This window comes from Oncorhynchus tshawytscha, unplaced genomic scaffold (genome assembly GCF_018296145.1).
Source record: "Oncorhynchus tshawytscha isolate Ot180627B unplaced genomic scaffold, Otsh_v2.0 Un_contig_1515_pilon_pilon, whole genome shotgun sequence".
Lineage (NCBI taxonomy): Eukaryota > Metazoa > Chordata > Actinopteri > Salmoniformes > Salmonidae > Oncorhynchus > Oncorhynchus tshawytscha.
The window spans coordinates 77,692-97,500 of NW_024609595.1; the positions used below are offsets into that span (position 1 = coordinate 77,692).

Genomic DNA, 19,809 nt, shown 5'->3' on the forward strand with positions numbered 1-19,809 from the left:
ATTAAATAAGGTGATTGTTTGAAGAAATGGCAAAGTCTCTCAGTATGAATGCTGTATACTGAGTACTGAAGGAAATGCAGCGCAATAATAGGAAGGTGTTCCTAATGTTTTGTACACTCAGTGTATATCATTCATTTAAAAGTAAAAAACTAAACAATGTATGTAGAAATCGCCGATTTCCCCTTTAAACAAAAGGTGCAGAGTTGACTAAACATAATCTGATTTTATGATTAGGCAGCATTTACACAGGTAGCCCTAGTCTCATATATTTTGTTCCCCCCACTAATTGGTGTTTTGACCAATCACATCAGATATTTTTCCAGAGCTGATACGATTGGTCAAAAGACAGGCAGCGTTTTACACAGGCAGTCTCTTAATTGGCCGGTTCTGGAAGCTGTTTTGTGTCTTTGGGAGGTTCTTGAGTTGGAAAACAGACCATCAAACAATCTACACAATGACACAAATCTCTCGAGGGGCAGAGAAAATTGGATGGTGGAGGGGGGGGGGTGAAGAATGAGGAGAGAGAGAGAGTAGTCTATGTAGCCATTGTGTATTCTAGTATTTCTGTGTCTCAGTCAGCTCACAGCAAAAAACAACAACAATCAAACATCTCAGTTTCCAGGTGTAAACGTTACAATCCCCAAAAACCATAGTTTAAAACACATAGACTTTATTAAATGATGGGGACTAAAGTTCACCAAAACAGGCTAAAGGATACAAAAGGAAGGGACTTTATTCTTTAACAAATAAAAACACTGATCAACTGTATTTCAGACTTAACACGATGTCCTCTGCCTCGCTGTGAAGCCTTTACGACCCAACACTGATCCCAGATCTGTCCGAGTCTCGGAGCTGCAGTTTCAGTTGGTCGTAGAACGTTTGGTCACGAGCAGTGGCAGCGGTGGCCATTTTGGGTCCGTTCACGTCGGCCATTTTGGGTCCGTTCACGTCAGCCATTTTGGGTCCGTTCACGTCAGCCATTTTGGGTCCGTTCACATCAGCCATTTTGTGTGGAGTCATGATGGCGAGCACTGCCAGAGCACAGAGGACCAACACTAGGTGAACCATATAGATAACTACACGGAGACAGGACACTAGCACAGTCAGAGACAAGGTGGCGATACAGCAGGGCCCGGCAAGCAGGAGCAGGACAGTATAATACAGGGAGGAGGAGATGAGGGTCAGAGAGGAGAAGAGGAGTTTAACCATCACAGAGACCAGCCAGGAGTAGACAGAGAGAGGGGAGAAGAGGAGTTCAACCATCACAGAGACCAGCCAGGAGTAGACAGAGAGAGGGGAGATGAGGAGCCTGGAAATGGCCAGAGGAAGAGCCTGGAAAATGGACAGAACGATAAGTTACTTCTCTTCCCCAGTCTTGAATATTTCAGCCCATCTACAACAAAATGGTCCCCATCTTCAACGTGCATGTACACAAACTGTTGGGCGGCGTCATGATTTTTTTCTCCCCCCCAGTACATTATAGACTGACCTGATCACAAACACTTCCTTGTTGGTTGACATCAGACCTGTGGGCATTCTGAAGCCCTGAGGGGAGGAGAGAGAGGAAGGGTTAACATTTACACAGCAGAGAGTAGTGAGGGGGAGGCACATGTTCAATAGTGCTCGTCGTGTGGAAACATCAGTTGTTGAGGCCCCAGCTAAACAATCGTTGGTAGAAAGAACCCGTTTGTGATGTCACCCGGAACGTTCCCTTGGACGTTCGAGCGTCTAGTTCTCCCTCCCTCCCAAACATCTGCGGTGGCCGTACGGTATTTAAGGCTATGCGGCCTTCCGCATTAGTCAAAAGTGTTTGTACGTCTTGAGCGTCGAGGAGCGATCGTAGGTATCCAATGAACTGGTCTGCACAGCACACACCCGTAGTGATAGCATCCAATGGTCTGCACAGCACACACCCGTAGTCATAGTGACCAATGAACTGGTCTGCACAGCACACACCCGTAGTGATGATAGCCAGCCAGCTAATTACGAGTAACTAGCTAAACTAAAATACATTACTTTTTATATTTAACCTTTATTCAAAAATAGGCAAGTCAGTACTTGAGGTTTTGGGAGTCCTTTTCCCAGTGCTTGACATAGGAGCTCCTCATTTGCTCCCCCCCTCCCCTCAGCTAAATTAGCCTACATTTCAGCCTATTGTATGTGTATTTCACACTATGTTGAGGTAAAAAAAAAAAAAAATCGGAGTATAATGCTTGTATGGATGTCAACTCCCAATACATGTTCATCGTCATCAATCAACTGCATTACAGTAAAAAAAACTACTGACTACCGCCACCGATTACTGTATGCTAGCTATGCTACCAGCTTACACGGACAGGAGTTAGCATTTAGCAGTCACTTCTTCTAAACCTGAAAAAAAAAAAAAAGCTTCTACAACCTATTGAGCATGTTTTGGGGTAAAAGTTAGGAGAATATTCCCTTAAAACGCTGGAATCCTTCATTAAATGAAACTGCCGAGTCCGTTTGTGATATTTTACAACGACAAAGAAGTTAACTGCAAACCACCAACATACAGTAGGGGCAAACAAAGTATTTAGTCAACCACCAATTGTGCCAGTTCTCCCACTTAAAAAGATGAGAGAGGCCTGTAATTTTCATCAGGTACATAGGTACACTTCAACTACGACAGACAAAATGAGAAGAAAAAAAAAAAATCCAGAAAATCAAATTGTAGGATTTTTAATGAATTTATTTGCAAATTATGGTGGAAAATAAGTATTTCGGTCACCTACAAACAAGCAATATTTCTGGCTCTCACAGACCTGTAACTTTTTCTTTTAAGAGGCTCCTCTGTCCTCCACTCGTTACCTGTATTAATGGCACCTGTTTGAACTTGTTATCAGTGTAAATATAAATACTTTTTTTTGCCCCCACTGTAGTTTATTTCCCCTCTCTGACATCATCGCAGGCATGACAGAAAAGCCCTCAGCTACAACAATAACGAGCGGAGCCGTTTCCCCTACTAACGCAGGTTCCATCATCAATGTCAAACAGAACTTTACCCAGAACGCGGTTACCATGGGAATGTTGCGAGAATGTTCAACGCTGGTCCGACCAAGCTGACTCCACACTCCAAGACTGCTTCCATCACGTGGACTGGGATATGTTGACCAAGCTGACTCCACACTCCAAGACTGCTTCCATCACGTGGACTGGGATATGTTTCGTATTGCGTCAGATAACAACATTGACGAATACGCTGATTCGGTGTACGAGTTCATTAGAACGTGCGTTGAAGATGTCGTTCCCATAGCAACGATTAAAACATTCCCTAACCAGAAACCATGGATTGATGGCAGCATTCGCGTGAAACTGAAAGCGCAAACCACTGCTTTTAATCAGGGCAAGGTGTCTGGTAACATGACCGAATACAAACAGTGCAGCTATTCCCTCCGCAAGGCTATCAAACAAGCTAAGCGTCAGTACAGAGACAAAGTAGAATCTCAATTCAACGGCTCAGAGGCATGTGGCAGGGTCTACAGTCAATCACGGACTACAAAAAGAAAACCAGCCCCGTCACGGACCAGGATGTCTTGCTCCCAGGCAGACTAAATAACTTTTTTGCCCGCATTGAGGACAATACAGTGCCACTGACACGACCTGCAACGAAAACATGCGGTCTCTCCTTCACTTAAGACATTTAAACGTGTCAACCCTCGCAAATTCGGCTTGTCACCAAAAGCACTCACAAACTTCTACAGATGCACAATCGAGAGCATCCTGTCGGGCTGTATCACCGCCTGGTACGGCAACTGCACCGCCCTCAACCGTAAGGCTCTCCAGAGGGTAGTGAGGTCTGCACAACGCATCACCGGGGGCAAACTACCTGCCCTCCAGGACACCTACACCACCCGATGCTACAGGAAGGCCATAAAGATCATCAAGGACATCAACCACCCGAGCCACTGCCTGTTCACCCCGCTATCATCCAGAAGGCGAGGTCAGTACAGGTGCATCAAAGCTGGGACCGAGAGACTGAAAAACAGCTTCTATCTCAAGGCCATCAGACTGTTAAACAGCCACCACTAACATTGAGTGGCTACTGCCAACACACTGTCAATGACACTGACTCTACTCCAGCCACTTTAATCATGGGAATTGATGGGAAATGATGTAAATATATAAACAATGCTACCTTATATAATGTTACTTACCCTACATTATTCATCTCATATGCATACGTTGATACTGTACTCTATATCATCGACTGCATCCTTATGTAATACATGTATCACTAGCCACTTTAACTATGCCACTTTGTTTACATACTCATCTCATATGTATATACTGTACTCGATATCATCTACTGTATCTTGCCTATGCCGCTCTGTACCATCACTCATTCATATATCCTTATGTACATATTCTTTATCCCCTTACACTGTGTATAAGACAGTAGTTTTGAAATTGTTAGTGAGATTACTTGTTGGTTATTACTGCATTGTCGGAACTAGAAGCACAAGCATTTCGCTACACTCGCATTAACATCTGCTAACCATGTGTATGTGACAAATAAAATTTGATTTGATTTGATTTGTGGCTGAGAGAGAGAGCTGATTAGCATGTCCTGTGTTGGTTGTGGCTGAGAGAGAGAGCTGATTAGCATGTCCTGTGTTGGTTGTTGCTGAAAGAGAGAGAGAGAGCTGATTAGCATGAGAGAGAGAGCTGATTAGCATGTCCCTGAGAGAGAGAGAGCTGATTAGCATGTCCTGTGTTGGTTGTGGCTGAGAGAGAGAGCTGATTAGCATGTCCTGTGTTGGTTGTGGCTGAAGAGAGAGAGAGCTGATTAGCATGTCCTGTGTTGGTTGTGGCTGAGAGAGAGAGCTGATTAGCATGTCCTGTGTTGGTTGTGGCAGAGAGAGAGAGAGAGCTGATTAGCATGTCCTGTGTTGGTTGTGGCTCAGAGAGCTGATTAGCATGTCCTGTGTTGGTTGTGGCTGATTGAGCTGATTAGCATGTCCTGTGTTGGTTGTGGCTGAGAGAGAGAGAGCTGATTAGCATGTCCTGTGTGTGTCAATAGGACGCAGTGTGTTTTTGATTGACATTGCATTCTGTTTTAGTCCCGGAAGGCGCTTAGGCAAGAGGCCTGCGAGCATACATATTCCTGTAGTATATTCACTGTCTATACACACACACACACTAAGACCTGGGCGGACCATCCCCTGTATTTTGTTTAGCGCACCAGGTGGTGCTAAGTTAGGTAAGTACTGGGTAGGCAGATAATGTAGGAGAGGGTAGGTTAGGTAAGTACTGGGTAGGCAGATAATGTAGGAGAGGGTAGGTTAGGTAAGTACTGGGTAGGCAGATAATGTAGGAGAGGGTAGGTTAGGTAAGTACTGGGTAGGCAGATAAGGTAGGAGAGGTTAGGTAAGTACTGGGTAGGCAGACAAGGTAGGAGAGGGTAGGTTAGGTAAGTACTGGGTAGGCAGATAAGGTAGGAGAGGTTAGGTTAGGTGAGTACTGGGTAGGCAGGTAAGGTAGGAGAGGGTAGGTAAGTACTGGGTAGGCAGATAAGGTAGGAGAGGGTAGGTTAGGTAAGTACTGGGTAGGCAGATAAGGTAGGAGAGGGTAGGTTAGGTGAGTAGTGGGTAGGCAGGTAAGGTAGGAGAGGGTAGGTTAGGTAGATAAGGTAGGTAAGTACTGGGTAGGTGTAAGGTAGGAGAGGTTAGGTAAGTACAAGGTAGGAGAGGGTAGGTTAGGTAAGTACTGGGTAGGCAGATAAGGTAGGAAAGGGTAGGTAAGTACTGGGTACATTCCTATGTAAACATGACTTAAGGGAACCATCTCTAAAGGTGTGGGAACATTTGTTGTTAGCTGGGGGCATCGTATTTTTTTGTTGTTGACCAGAGTCCTATGGGTCCTGTTGTTTTACTCACAGACAAACAGCAGGACGAGAGCCACGGCCAGTACAATCTTCATCTTGTTTCAAACTTCCGCTCTTACCTCTGGAAGAAAAACATATTTTGTTTAAATGTTAATTTTATGTCGTTCTTGTTTAACTGTTCTGTACTCCCCATCTATTTGAAATGTGTAACAGCAAACGGAGATCCTAATGAACTAAAAAAAAAACACACAAGAGGTTCAACCGCCCCCTTAGTTTCTGTCGCCTTGGGCCTAAACGTGGTGTTTACTTTGTAAATACACAATTCACCAGGCCTGGGCACTTTTGCCCCAGATAACACACCTGACTCCAATAATCACCTGATCTTCAGTTTGGAATGGTTTAATTAATTAATCAGGTGTGTTTGCTGGGATGGGGGGTGACACCGAAGAATTACCCAGAATTACCCAGGCCTGCGCTACATCATAGGTAGAAGTGAATAGCTGCTCACCATTTGTCTGAATGAAGAGGGACACCTGTTTTCATTAGATTAAACTATAGCTGTCAAATACACAGGCTTTTTCCCCCATCAGTTGACTACCCAAGTCCGTCCTCCTCTCAAAAACTGCCTGACCCAGGTGAAAGCTATGCCGTCTAATGAGCATCTTTCAACATACTGGTTGTCACCAGTAAAGAGCCTGGATTGGTTGATTGGTCTTCTTTGTAGGATGGGCAAGACATGTGACTGAGTCCTAACGCCACATAGAGGTGGATAGAGGGCTACATGCTGGACAGGAGAGTAGAGAGAAAGACTAGCCCATAGAGGTGGATAGAGGGCTGGACAGGAGAGTAGAGAGAAAGACTAGCCCATAGAGGTGGATAGAGGGCTGGACAGGAGAGTAGAGAGAAAGACTAGCCCATAGAGGTGGATAAAGGGCTGGACAGGAGAGTAGAGAGAAAGACTAGCCCATAGAGGTGGGTAGAGGGCTAAGGGCTGGACAGGAGAGTAGAGAGAAAGACTAGCCCATAGAGGTGGATAGAGGGCTAGACAGGAGAGTAGAGAGAAAGACTAGCCCATAGAGGTGGATAGAGGGCTACAGGCTGGACAGGAGAATAGAGAGAAAGAGCCCATAGAGGTGGATAGAGGGCCCATAGAGAAAGTAGCCCATAGAGGTGGATAGAGGGCTGGACAGGAGAGGAGAAAGAGAGACTAGCCCATAGAGGTGGGTAGAGGGTACAGGCTGGGAGTAAAGAGCTAGCCCATAGAGGTGGATAGAGGGCTACAGGCTGGACAGGAGAGTAGAGAGAAAGACTAGCCCATAGAAGAGGAGCTACAGGCCTGGACAGGAGAGGTAGAGAAAGACTAGCCCATAGAGGTGGATAGAGGACTAAGGCTGGACAGGAGAGGAGAAAGAAAGACTAGCCCATAGAGGTGGGTAGAGGGCTACAGGCTGGACAGGAGAGCTGGACAGAGAGAAAGACTAGCCCATAGAGGTGGATAGAGGCAGATTAGAGAGGCTGGACAGGAGAGTAGAGAGAAAGACTAGCCCATAGAGGTGGATAGAGGGCTACAGGCTGGACAGGAGAATATAGAGAAAGACTAGCCCATAGAGGTGGATAGAGGGCTGGACAGGAGAGGAGAAAGAGAGACTAGCCCATAGAGGTGGATAGAGGGCTGGACAGGAGAGGATAAAGAGAGACTAGCCCATAGAGGTGGGTAGAGGCTGGACAGGAGAGTAGAGAGAAAGACTAGCCCATAGAGGTGGATAGAGGACTAAGGGCTGGACAGGAGAGTAGAGAGAAAGACTAGCCCATAGAGGTGGGTAGAGGGCTGGACAGGAGATTAGAGAGAAAGACTAGCCCATAGAGGTGGATAGAGGGCTAGACAGGAGAGTATAGAGAAAGACTAGCCCATAGAGGTGGGTAGAGGGCCACAGGCTGGACAGGAGAGAGAAAGACCAGCCCATAGAGGTGGATAGAGGGCTAAGGGCTGGACAGGAGAGAGAAAGACTAGCCCATAGAGGTGGATAGAGGGCTATATGCTGGACAGGAGAGGGAAAGACCAGCCCATAGAGGTGGATAGAGGGCTACATGCTGGACAGGAGAATATAAAGACCAGCCCATAGAGGTGGATAGAGGGCTGGACAGGAGAGTAGAGAGAAAGACCAGCCCATAGAGGTGGGTAGAGGACCCTTCTTTGCAGCTGTGCCATAATGTCTTCTGTGACAGCAGGTATGTATATACTCTGCCCTTCTCCCCGATATGTGACCCCATAGATTTCACTGCCTGGATATAAGAGTAATGGACTGGTGTCAGGAACATTGTGGAATCAGCATTAGGCTCAGTGTATAAAGAGAGAGAGGGTGGAGAGAGAGAGAGGGAGAAGAGAGGGTGAAGAGAGAGAGAGGGTGAAGAGAGAGAGGGTGAAGAGAGAGAGGGTGAAGAGAGAGAGAGGGTGAAAGAGAGAGAGAGAGAGAGAGAGAGAGAGGGTGAAGAGAGAGAGGGTGGAGAGAGAGAGAGAGGGTGGAGAGAGAGAGAGAAGAGAGAGAGGTGAAGAGAGAGAGAGGGTGAAGAGAGAGAGGGAGAGAGAGGGAGAGAGGGTGAAGAGAGAGAGAGAGAGAGGGAGAGAGAGGAGTGGAGAATCATCTCTTCTGTTTAGGCAGGTGACAGGTAGCGTCTGTTCCTGCTGGTGCCCCCTGCCCCCGGAGCGTACCCACACCTCTACCCCCCAACCAGCGGGAGTCATTATCACAGCTGGGGGGGGGGCAGTCACCACCCCACCCTAAATGGCCATCTCACCCTTCCATTAAGGTTCTCACCCCCCCACCCCCTGCTGTGAGACCAAGGAGATCTCAGAACAAACAACTGGGATGTGTTCATTAGAGCACACCGTAGAAAAACGTTTAGCAACAGAATTTTTTATTGTTGTTTAGGAACAAAAACAAGAGTTTCTATTGGACAAATTCAGGAAGTTCCCTCCCCTTTAGGGTCCTAGTGAATACACCTCTGGTCTCCTTTATAGACTATAGCCATCCTCATTATAGAGCCTTTAGGTTCCTAGTGAATACATGACACTATAGCCATCCTCATTATACGGCCTTTAGGGTCCTAGTGAATACATGACACTATAGCCATCCTCATTATACGGCCTTTAGGGTCCTAGTGAACACATGACACTATAGCCATCCTCATTATACGGCCTTTAGGGTCCTAGTGAACACATGACACTATAGCCATCCTCATTATACGGCCTTTAGGGTCCTAGTGAATACATGACACTATAGCCATCCTCATTATACAGCCTTTAGGGTCCTAGTGAATACATGACACTATAGCCATCCTCATTATACAGCCTTTGGGCTATAAAGATTATTATTAAGTTCATCTTCATGATGTGTTATTTGTGTTTAACCGTTATTTAACCTAGAATGTCAACATGAGCACAGTGAGTCCCATCTAGTGTAATATATATCTACACAGTGAGTCCCATCTAGTGTAATATATATCTACACAGTGAGTCCCATCTAGTGTAATATATATCTACACAGTGAGTCCCATCTAGTGTAATATATTTCTACACAGTGAGTCCCATCTAGTGTAATATATATCTACACAGTGAGTCCCATCTAGTGTAATATATATCTACACAGTGAGTCCCATCTAGTTTAATATATATCTACACAGTGAGTCCCATCTAGTGTAATATATATCTACACAGTGAGTCCCATCTAGTGTAATATATCTCTACACAGTGAGTCCCATCTAGTTTAATATATATCTACACAGTGAGTCCCATCTAGTGTAATATATATCTACACAGTGAGTCCCATCTAGTTTAATATATATCTACACAGTGAGTCCCATCTAGTGTAATATATCTCTACACAGTGAGTCCCATCTAGTGTAATATATATCTACACAGTGAGTCCCATCTAGTTTAATGTTTTACACAGTGAGTCCCATCTAGTTTAATATATATCTACACAGTGTGTCCCATCTAGTGTAATATATATCTACACAGTGAGTCCCATCTAGTGTAATATATATCTACACAGTGAGTCCCATCTAGTGTAATATATATCTACACAGTGAGTCCCATCTAGTTTAATATATATCTACACAGTGAGTCCCATCTAGTGTAATATATATCTACACAGTGAGTCCATGATGTAATATATATCTAGTGTAATATATATCTACACAGTGAGTCCCATCTAGTGTAATATATATCTACACAGTGAGTCCCATCTAGTTTAATATATATCTACAGTGAGTCCCATATAGTTTAATATATATCTACACAGTGAGTCCCATCTAGTGTAATATATATCTACACAGTGAGTCCCATCTAGTTTAATATATTTCTACACAGTGAGTCCCATCTAGTGTAATATATATCTACACAGTGAGTCCCATCTAGTTTAATATGTTTAATTTACACAGTGAGCCCATCTAGTTTAATCTAGTTTAATATATATCTACACAGTGAGTCCCATCTAGTGTAATATATATCTACACAGTGAGTCCCATCTAGTTTAATATGTTTTACACAGTGAGTCCCATCTAGTGTAATATATATCTACACAGTGAGTCCCATCTAGTTTAATATATATCTACAGTGAGTCCCATATAGTTTAATATATATCTACACAGTGAGTCCCATCTAGTGTAATATATATCTAAACAGTGAGTCCCATCTAGTTTAATATATATCTACACAGTGAGTCCCATCTAGTGTAATATATATCTACACAGTGAGTCCCATCTAGTGTAATATATATCTACACAGTGAGGTCCCATCTAGTGTAATATATATCTACACAGTGAGTCCCATCTAGTGTAATATATATATATACACAGTGAGTCCCACCTAGTGTAATATATATCTACACAGTGAGTCCCATCTAGTTTAATATATATCTACACAGTGAGTCCCATCTAGTGTAATATACATCTACACAGTGAGTCCCATCTAGTGTAATATACATCTACACAGTGAGTCCCATCTAGTGTAATATATATCTACACAGTGAGTCCCATCTAGTTTATTATATATCTACACAGTGAGTCCCATCTAGTTTATTATATATCTACACAGTGAGACCCATCTAGTGTAATATATATCTACACAGTGAGTCCCATCTAGTTTATTATATATCTACACAGTGAGTCCCATCTAGTGTAATATATATCTACACAGTGAGTCCCATCTACACAGTGAGTAATATATATCTACACAGTGAGTCCCATCTAGTGTAATATATATCTACACAGTGAGTCCCATCTAGTGTAATATATATCTACACAGTGAGTCCCATCTAGTTTAATATATATCTACACAGTGAGTCCCATCTAGTTTAATATATATCTACACAGTGAGTCCCATCTAGTGTAATATATATCTACACAGTGAGTCCCATCTAGTGTAATATATATCTACACAGTGAGTCCCATCTAGTTTAATATATATCTACACAGTGAGTCCCATCTAGTGTAATATATATCTACACAGTGAGTCCCATCTAGTTTATTATATATCTACACAGTGAGACCCATCTAGTGTAATATATATCTACACAGTGAGTCCCATCTAGTTTATTATATATCTACACAGTGAGTCCCATCTAGTTTAATGTTTTACACAGTGAGTCCCATCTAGTATAATATATATCTACACAGTGAGTCCCATCTAGTGTAATATACATCTACACAGTGAGTCCCATCTAGTGTAATATACATCTACACAGTGAGTCCCATCTAGTGTAATATATATCTACACAGTGAGTCCCATCTAGTTTAATATATATCTACACAGTGAGTCCCATCTAGTTTAATATATATCTACACAGTGTGTCCCATCTAGTGTAATATATATCTACACAGTGAGTCCCATCTAGTTTAATATATATCTACACAGTGAGTCCCATCTAGTTTAATATATATCTACAGTGAGTCCCATATAGTTTAATATATATCTACACAGTGAGTCCCATCTAGTGTAATATATATCTACACAGTGAGTCCCATCTAGTTTAATATATTTCTACACAGTGAGTCCCATCTAGTGTAATATATATCTACACAGTGAGTCCCATCTAGTTTAATATGTTTTACACAGTGAGTCCCATCTAGTTTAATATATATCTACACAGTGTGTCCCATCTAGTGTAATATATATCTACACAGTGAGTCCCATCTAGTTTAATATATATCTACACAGTGAGTCCCATCTAGTTTAATATATATCTACACAGTGAGTCCCATCTAGTTTAATATATATCTACAGTGAGTCCCATATAGTTTAATATATATCTACACAGTGAGTCCCATCTAGTGTAATATATATCTAAACAGTGAGTCCCATCTAGTTTAATATATATCTACACAGTGAGTCCCATCTAGTGTAATATATATCTACACAGTGAGTCCCATCTAGTGTAATATATATCTACACAGTGAGTCCCATCTAGTTTAATATATTCTACACAGTGAGTCCCATCTAGTGTAATATATATATACACAGTGAGTCCCATCTAGTGTAATATATATCTACACAGTGAGTCCCATCTAGTTTAATATATATCTACACAGTGAGTCCCATCTAGTGTAATATATATCTACACAGTGAGTCCCATCTAGTGTAATATATATCTACACAGTGAGTCCCATCTAGTTTAATATATATCTACACAGTGAGTCCCATCTAGTTTAATATATATCTACACAGTGAGTCCCATCTAGTTTAATATATATCTACACAGTGAGTCCCATCTAGTTTAATATATATCTACACAGTGAGTCCCATCTAGTGTAATATATTTCTACACAGTGAGGCCCATCTAGTGTAATATATTTCTACACAGTGAGTCCCATCTAGTGTAATATATATCTACACAGTGAGGCCCATCTAGTGTAATATATATCTACACAGTGAGTCCCATCTAGTTTAATATATATCTACACAGTGAGTCCCATGTATTTGAATATATATCTACACAGTGAGTCCCATCTAGTGTAATATATATCTACACAGTGAGTCCCATCTAGTTTAATATATATCTACACAGTGAGGCCCATCTAGTGTAATATATATCTAAACAGTGAGTCCCATCTAGTTTAATATATATCTACACAGTGAGTCCCATCTAGTTTAATATATATCTACACAGTGAGTCCCATCTAGTGTAATATATATCTACACAGTGAGTCCCATCTAGTTTAATATATATCTACACAGTGAGTCCCATCTAGTTTAATGTTTTACACAGTGAGTCCCATCTAGTTTAATATATATACACAGTGAGTCCCATCTAGTTTAATATATATACACAGTGAGTCCCATCTAGTGTAATATATATCTACACAGTGAGTCCCATCTAGTTTAATGTTTTACACAGAGTCCCATCTAGTGTAATATATATCTAGACACTGAGTCCCATCTAGTGTAATATATATCTACCCAGTGAGTCCCATCTACTTTAATGTTTTACACAGTGAGTCCCATCTAGTGTAATATATATCTACCCAGTGAGTCCCATCTAGTTTAATGTTTTACACAGTGAGTCCCATCTAGTTTAATATATATCTACACAGTGAGTCCCATCTAGTTTAATATATATCTACACAGTGAGTCCCATCTAGTGTAATATATTTCTACACAGTGAGTCCCATCTAGTTTAATATATATACAGAGTGAGTCCCATCTAGTTTGTTTTACACAGAGTCCCATCTAGTGTAATATATATCTACACAGTGAGTCCCATCTAGTGTAATATATATCTACACAGTGAGTCCCATCTAGTGTAATATATATCTACACAGTGAGTCCCATCTAGTTTAATATATATCTACACAGTGAGTCCCATCTAGTTTAATATATATATATCTACACAGTGAGCCCCATCTAGTTAATATATATCTACACAGTGAGTCCCATCTAGTTTAATATATATCTACACAGTGAGCCCCATCTAGTTTATTATATATACAGTGAGACCCATCTAGTGTAATATATATCTACACAGTGAGTCCCATCTAGTTTAATATATATCTACACAGTGAGTCCCATCTAGTTTAATATATATCTACACAGTGAGTCCCATCTAGTGTAATATATATCTACACAGTGAGTCCCATCTAGTTTAATGTTTTACACAGTGAGTCCCATCTAGTTTAATATATATCTACACAGTGAGTCCCATCTAGTTTAATATATATCTACACAGTGTGTCCCATCTAGTGTAATATATATCTACACAGTGAGTCCCATCTAGTGTAATATATATCTACACAGTGAGTCCCATCTAGTTTAATATATATCTCCACAGTGAGTCCTATCTAGTTTAATATATATCTACACAGTGAGTCCCATCTAGTTTAATATATATCTACACAGTGAGTCCCATCTAGTGTTATATATATCTACACAGTGAGTCCCATCTAGTGTAATATATATCTACACAGTGAGTCCCATCTAGTGCAATATATATCTACACAGTGAGTCCATCTAGTTTAATGTTTTACACAGAGTCCCATCTAGTGTAATATATATCTACACAGTGAGTCCCATCTAGTTTAATATATATCTACCCAGTGAGTCCCATCTAGTTTAATATATATCTACCCAGTGAGTCCCATCTAGTTTAATGTTTTACACAGTGAGTCCTATCTAGTGTAATATATATCTACAGTGAGTCCCATCTAGTGTAATATATATCTACACAGTGAGTCCCATCTAGTGTAATATATATCTACACAGTGAGTCCCATCTAGTGTTATATATATCTACACAGTGAGTCCCATCTAGTGTAATATATATACAGTGAGTCCCATCTAGTGTAATATATATATATCTATCACAGTCCCATCTAGTGTAATATATATCTACACAGTGAGGCCCATCTAGTTTAATATATATCTACACAGTGAGTCCCATCTAGTTTAATATATATCTACAGTGAGTCCCATCTAGTTTAATATATATCTACACAGTGAGTCCCATCTAGTGTTATATATATCTACACAGTGAGTCCCATCTAGTGTAATATATATCTACACAGTGAGTCCCATCTAGTTTAATATATATCTCCACAGTGAGTCCTATCTAGTTTAATATATATCTACACAGTGAGTCCCGTGTAATATATATCTACACAGTGAGTCCCATCTAGTTTATTATATATACAGTGAGACCCATCTAGTGTAATATATATCTACACAGTGAGTCCCATCTAGTTTAATATATATCGCCAGTGAGTCCTATCTAGTGTAATATATATCTACACAGTGAGTCCCATCTAGTTTAATATATCTACACAGTGAGTCCCATCTAGTTTAATGTTTTACACAGCGTCCCATCTAGTGTAATATATATCTACACAGTGAGTCCCATCTAGTGTTATATATATCTACACAGTGAGTCCCATCTAGTGTAATATATATACAGTGAGTCCCATCTAGTGTAATATATATCTACACAGTGAGTCCCATCTAGTGTAATATATATCTACACAGTGAGTCCCATCTAGTTTAATATATATCTCCACAGTGAGTCCTATCTAGTTTAATATATATCTACACAGTGAGTCCCATCTAGTTTAATATATATCTACACAGTGAGTCCCATCTAGTGTTATATATATCTACACAGTGAGTCCCATCTAGTGTAATATATATCTACACAGTGAGTCCCACCTAGTTTAATATATATCTCCACAGTGAGTCCTATCTAGTTTAATATATATCTACACAGTGAGTCCCGTGTAATATATATCTACACAGTGAGTCCCATCTAGTTTATTATATATACAGTGAGACCCATCTAGTGTAATATATATCTACACAGTGAGTCCCATCTAGTTTAATATATATCGCCAGTGAGTCCTATCTAGTGTAATATATATCTACACAGTGAGTCCCATCTAGTTTAATATATCTACACAGTGAGTCCCATCTAGTTTAATATATCTACACAGTGAGTCCCATCTAGTTTAATGTTTTACACAGCGTCCCATCTAGTGTAATATATATCTACACAGTGAGTCCCATCTAGTTTAATATATATCTACACAGTGAGTCCTATCTAGTGTAATATTTCTACAATGATAGTAATCTGTATTGTCTGTTTCAGAGCTGGAACCTCCAGGAGGGTTTCTCTCCGGGAAAAGTCAACATCAACACAAACTCTCTACAAACTCCCATTTATTTTTGATCCTTTACAATTATTAACAATAAATCTTCCACAGACAGACAGATCATCTCAAAAAAATAGAGTTAAAACAACAACTTCTCCTAGAAATGTAAAAGACATGATAGAGAAACATGGATCCTATTACTGGTATATGTACAAACTAACAAACGTTGTATTAATGCTATCAGTAGACTGGTATTCTGTGACGCTAAAAGGCTCTATGATATCGTAACACCTCAAAACTCCTTCCTGCTACTGAATCAGTGGGGGGGAGGGAATAAAACGCGACACCTCAACTCCTTCCTGCTACTGAATCAGTGGGGGAGGGAATAAAACGCGACACCTCAAAACTCCTTCCTGCTACTGAATCAGTGGGGGAGGGAATACAACGTGACACCTCAAAACTCCTTCCTGCTACTGAATCTGGTGGGGGGGGAAATCAACCGCGACACCTCAAAACTCCTTCCTGCTACTGAATCAGTGGGGGGGGAGGGAATACAACGCGACACCTTAAAACTCCTTCCTGCTACTGAATCAGTGGGGGAGGGAATACAACGCGACACCTCAAAACTCCTTCCTGCTACTGAATCAGTGGGGGTGGGGGGGAATAAAACACGACACCTCAAAACTCCTTGCTACTGAATCAGTGGGGGAAGGAATACAACGTGACACCTCAAAACTCCTTCCTGCTACTGAATCAGTGGGGGAAGGAATACAACGCGACACCTCAACTCCTTCCTGCTACTGAATCAGTGGGGGAGGGAATACAACGCGACACCTCAAAACTCCTTCCTGCTACTGAATCAGTGGGGGGAGGAATACAACGCGACACCTCAAAACTCCTTCCTGCTACTGAATCAGTGGGGGAAGGAATACAACGCGACACCTCAAAACTCCTTCCCGCTACTGAATCAGTGGGGGGGAATCAACGCGACACCTCAAAACTCCTTCCTGCTACTGAATCAGTGGGGGAAGGAATACAAAGCGACACATGTTTAAGGAGGAAAGGAATGTCACCTGTAAAAGAGAGGAAGTGGTCATCTTATAAAACACGACACTGATCTCAGGTCAGTTTTCATGCAGATCCCCCCCCCTAGTAGTTAACTTATACTACACTAGTTAAGGTTGAGGAAATGGAGACTGTTCCTGGATCTGTGCTTCTGTCGAAAGGCACTAGATCAGAAGGTGTCCAAACTCATTCCATGGAGGGCAGTCATCTGCTGGTTTTAGTTATTTCACTTTTTAATGTGTCAGTATGAAGTCCTAGACAACCAGGTGAGGGGAGGTCCTAGACAACCAGGTGAGGTCCTAGACACAACCAGGTGAGGGGAGGTCCTAGACAACCAGGTGAGGGGAGGTCCTAGACAACCGGGTGAGGGGAGGTCCTAGACAACCGGGTGAGGGGAGGTCCTAGACAACCAGGTGAGGGGAGGTCCTAGACAACCAGGTGAGGGGAGGTCCTAGACAACCAGGTGAGGTGAGGTCCTAGACAACCAGGTGAGGGGAGGTCCTAGACAACCAGGTGAGGGGAGGTCCTAGACAACCAGGTGAGAGGGAGGTCCTAGACAACCAGGTGAGGGGGAGGTCCTAAACAACCAGGTGAGGTCCTAGACAACCAGGTGAGGGGAGGAGTGAACCTGCAGACACTCTGCCCAACATGGAATTAGTTAAGACACCGGCTTTAGGTGCTGGAACGTGGACAGGATGTGACATCATCGACAGGAAATAGTGACGTCTAGATGCTGGACGTAGAGAGAATGTCCTCCACCAGGTGTTTGTAAACCCAGGAGTCTCCCTTCAGCCTCTGTCTCCTCACACACACCACCTACAACACACAGCATCAATCATCAATAACCAACACAAACAATCAATAACTTGATCCCTGCTGGGTGTCAGTAATCAATAACGTGATCCCTGCTGGGTGTTAGTAATCAATAACGTGATCCCTACATCTCCTCACTCCACCACCTACAACACACATCAATAATCAATAATGTGATCCCTGCTGGGTGTCGGTAATCAATAACCTACAACACACATCACTAATCAATAGGGTGGTCCACTGTGGCAGCAAGATGCTGGTCAATAACCTGATCAGTAGTAATCAATATATACCTCAGTAACCATCAATAACCTGATCAGTAGTAATCAATATGTACCTCAGGTCTGTGCAGCAGACACACCTCCAGCTCAAACGCCATGTTCACCTTCCCAAAGTCCCCCTGGGTGCGACACTTCAGAGTATAGCTGGGGAGGAGAGGACAGTCTGTTTAACGGGGAAATTCTTGAGGGAGAAAGATGGAGAGACTGAAGAAGACAAGCTGAGGGAGAAAGATGGAGAGACTGAAGAAAAGCTGAGGGAGAGAAAGATGGAGAGACTGAAGAAAAGCTGAGAGAGAAAGATGGAGAGACTGAAGAAAAGCTGAGAGAGAGAAAGATGGAGAGACTGAAGAAAAGCTGAGGGAGAGAAAGATGGAGAGACTGAAGAAAAGCTGAGGGAGAGAAAGATGGAGAGTGAGAAGAAAAGCTGAGGGAGAGAAAGATGGAGAGACTGAAGAAAAGCTGAGAGAGAAAGATGGAGAGACTGAAGAAAAGCTGAGGGAGAAAGATGGAGACTGAGAAGAGGTAGTGATACCTCAAACCCTGGTTCGATTCCAGGCTGTATCACAACTGGCTGTGATTGGGAGCGGTGCACAATTGGCCCAGCGTCGTCCGGTGTTGGTCGTCATCGTAAATAAGAATTTGTTCTTAACTGACTTGCCTACTTAAATAAATGTTACATAATCTTCCTGAGGGAGGGGCCTGGCTTCCGGAGGGAGGGGCCTGGCTTCCGGAGGGAGGGGCCTGGCTTCCGGAGGGAGGGGCCTGGCTTCCGGAGGGAGGGGCCTGGCTTCCGGAGGGAGGGGCCTGGCTTCCGGAGGGAGGGGCCTGGCTTCCCGGAGGGAGGGGCCTGGCTTCCCGAGGGAGGGGCCTGGCTTCCCGAGGGAGGGGCCTGGCTTCCCGAGGGAGGGGCCTGGCTTCCCGAGGGAGGGGCCTGGCTTCCCGAGGGAGGAGGGGCCTGGCTTCCCGAGGGAGGGGCCTGGCTTCCCGAGGGAGGGAGGGGCCTGGCTTCCTGAGGAGGGGCCTGGGAGGGGCCTGGCTTCCTGAGGGAGGGGCCTGGCTTCCTGAGGGAGGGGCCTGGCTGGCACTCCTCCTCCACTGTCTCAAATCAGTGCCTAAAAAGTGTGTGCGGGCCTCACCCTTTCTGTGCGAAGTCTACATGTTTCTCCGGTAGAATGGAGAGGATCTGGTTCAACACCTGGTCTGGGTTGGTCTGACTGGTCAACGTTACATTATACTGGGCCTGGAGAGGAGAGGAGAGAGTCAGTTTGAGTTTATGTAAGACTGAGTGATTATATATATATATATACCTTGATCCTATAGGGGGGGTGTCTATATATATATATATATACCTTGATTCTGTAGGGGGGTGTCTATATATATATACCTTGATCCTGTAGGGGGTGTCTATATATATATATACCTTGATCCTATAGGGGGTGTCTATATATATATACCTTGATACCTTGAGGGGGTGTCTATATAGGGGGTGTCTATATATATATATATACCTTGATGTCTATATATCTATATACCTCTGTTTAATAATCTCTGTAGGGGGTGTCTATATATATGAACCTTAATCCTATAGGGGGTGTCTATATATATATACCTTGATCCTGGTGTCTATATATATATATACCTTGAACCTGTATGGGGGTGGGGGTGTCTATATATA

General features: G+C 42.6%; 2 protein-coding genes across 10 annotated transcripts in view; both read right to left on the bottom strand.

Annotated features, from left to right (window-relative positions):
- Window positions 1-534: 534 nt before the first annotated feature.
- On the bottom strand, window positions 535-6,534 carry LOC121845229. Of its 5 annotated transcripts, none has more exons than XM_042316130.1 (4): window positions 6,354-6,530; window positions 5,898-5,966; window positions 1,490-1,545; window positions 535-1,332 (listed from the first exon to the last, which is right to left on the bottom strand). In XM_042316130.1, exons 2-4 carry the CDS (start codon window positions 5,938-5,940, stop codon window positions 811-813), a joined length of 621 nt encoding a protein of 206 aa, XP_042172064.1. In that variant the 5' UTR covers window positions 5,941-5,966; window positions 6,354-6,530; the 3' UTR covers window positions 535-810. The 5 variants fall into 5 exon arrangements, with proteins under 5 accessions (XP_042172064.1, XP_042172065.1, XP_042172066.1 ...); XM_042316131.1 differs by lacking the exon at window positions 6,354-6,530 and adding an exon at window positions 6,094-6,180; XM_042316132.1 differs by lacking the exon at window positions 1,490-1,545 and having other exon boundaries at window positions 535-1,031; window positions 6,354-6,534.
- A 10,470-nt stretch (window positions 6,535-17,004) lies between these two features.
- Window positions 17,005-19,809, bottom strand: part of LOC112242332 (maternal embryonic leucine zipper kinase-like) — a 30,643-nt gene continuing 27,838 nt past the window's right edge. For all 5 annotated transcript variants that reach the window (XM_042316139.1, XM_042316136.1, XM_042316137.1 and 2 more), the window contains 3 exons: window positions 19,271-19,374; window positions 18,191-18,278; window positions 17,005-17,856 (listed from right to left, as the gene is read on the bottom strand). In XM_042316139.1, the coding sequence (XP_042172073.1) occupies window positions 17,767-17,856; window positions 18,191-18,278; window positions 19,271-19,374 (282 nt within the window). In that variant the 3' untranslated portion in view covers window positions 17,005-17,766. The remainder of the gene's footprint in view (window positions 17,857-18,190; window positions 18,279-19,270; window positions 19,375-19,809) is intronic.

What these genes read in the sequence shown, in the direction of transcription:
- LOC121845229 (XM_042316130.1), bottom strand. Translation starts at nt 5,940, where the DNA reads ATGAAGATTGTACTGGCCGTGGCTCTCGTCCTGCTGTTTGTCT. An exon ending in TCTCGTCCTGCTGTTTGTCT is followed by an intron (nt 1,546 to 5,897) that starts GTGAGTAAAACA and finishes TCCTCCCCTCAG; the next exon opens with GGCTTCAGAATGCCCACAGG. An exon ending in AAGGAAGTGTTTGTGATCAG is followed by an intron (nt 1,333 to 1,489) that starts GTCAGTCTATAA and finishes TCCATTTTCCAG; the next exon opens with GCTCTTCCTCTGGCCATTTC.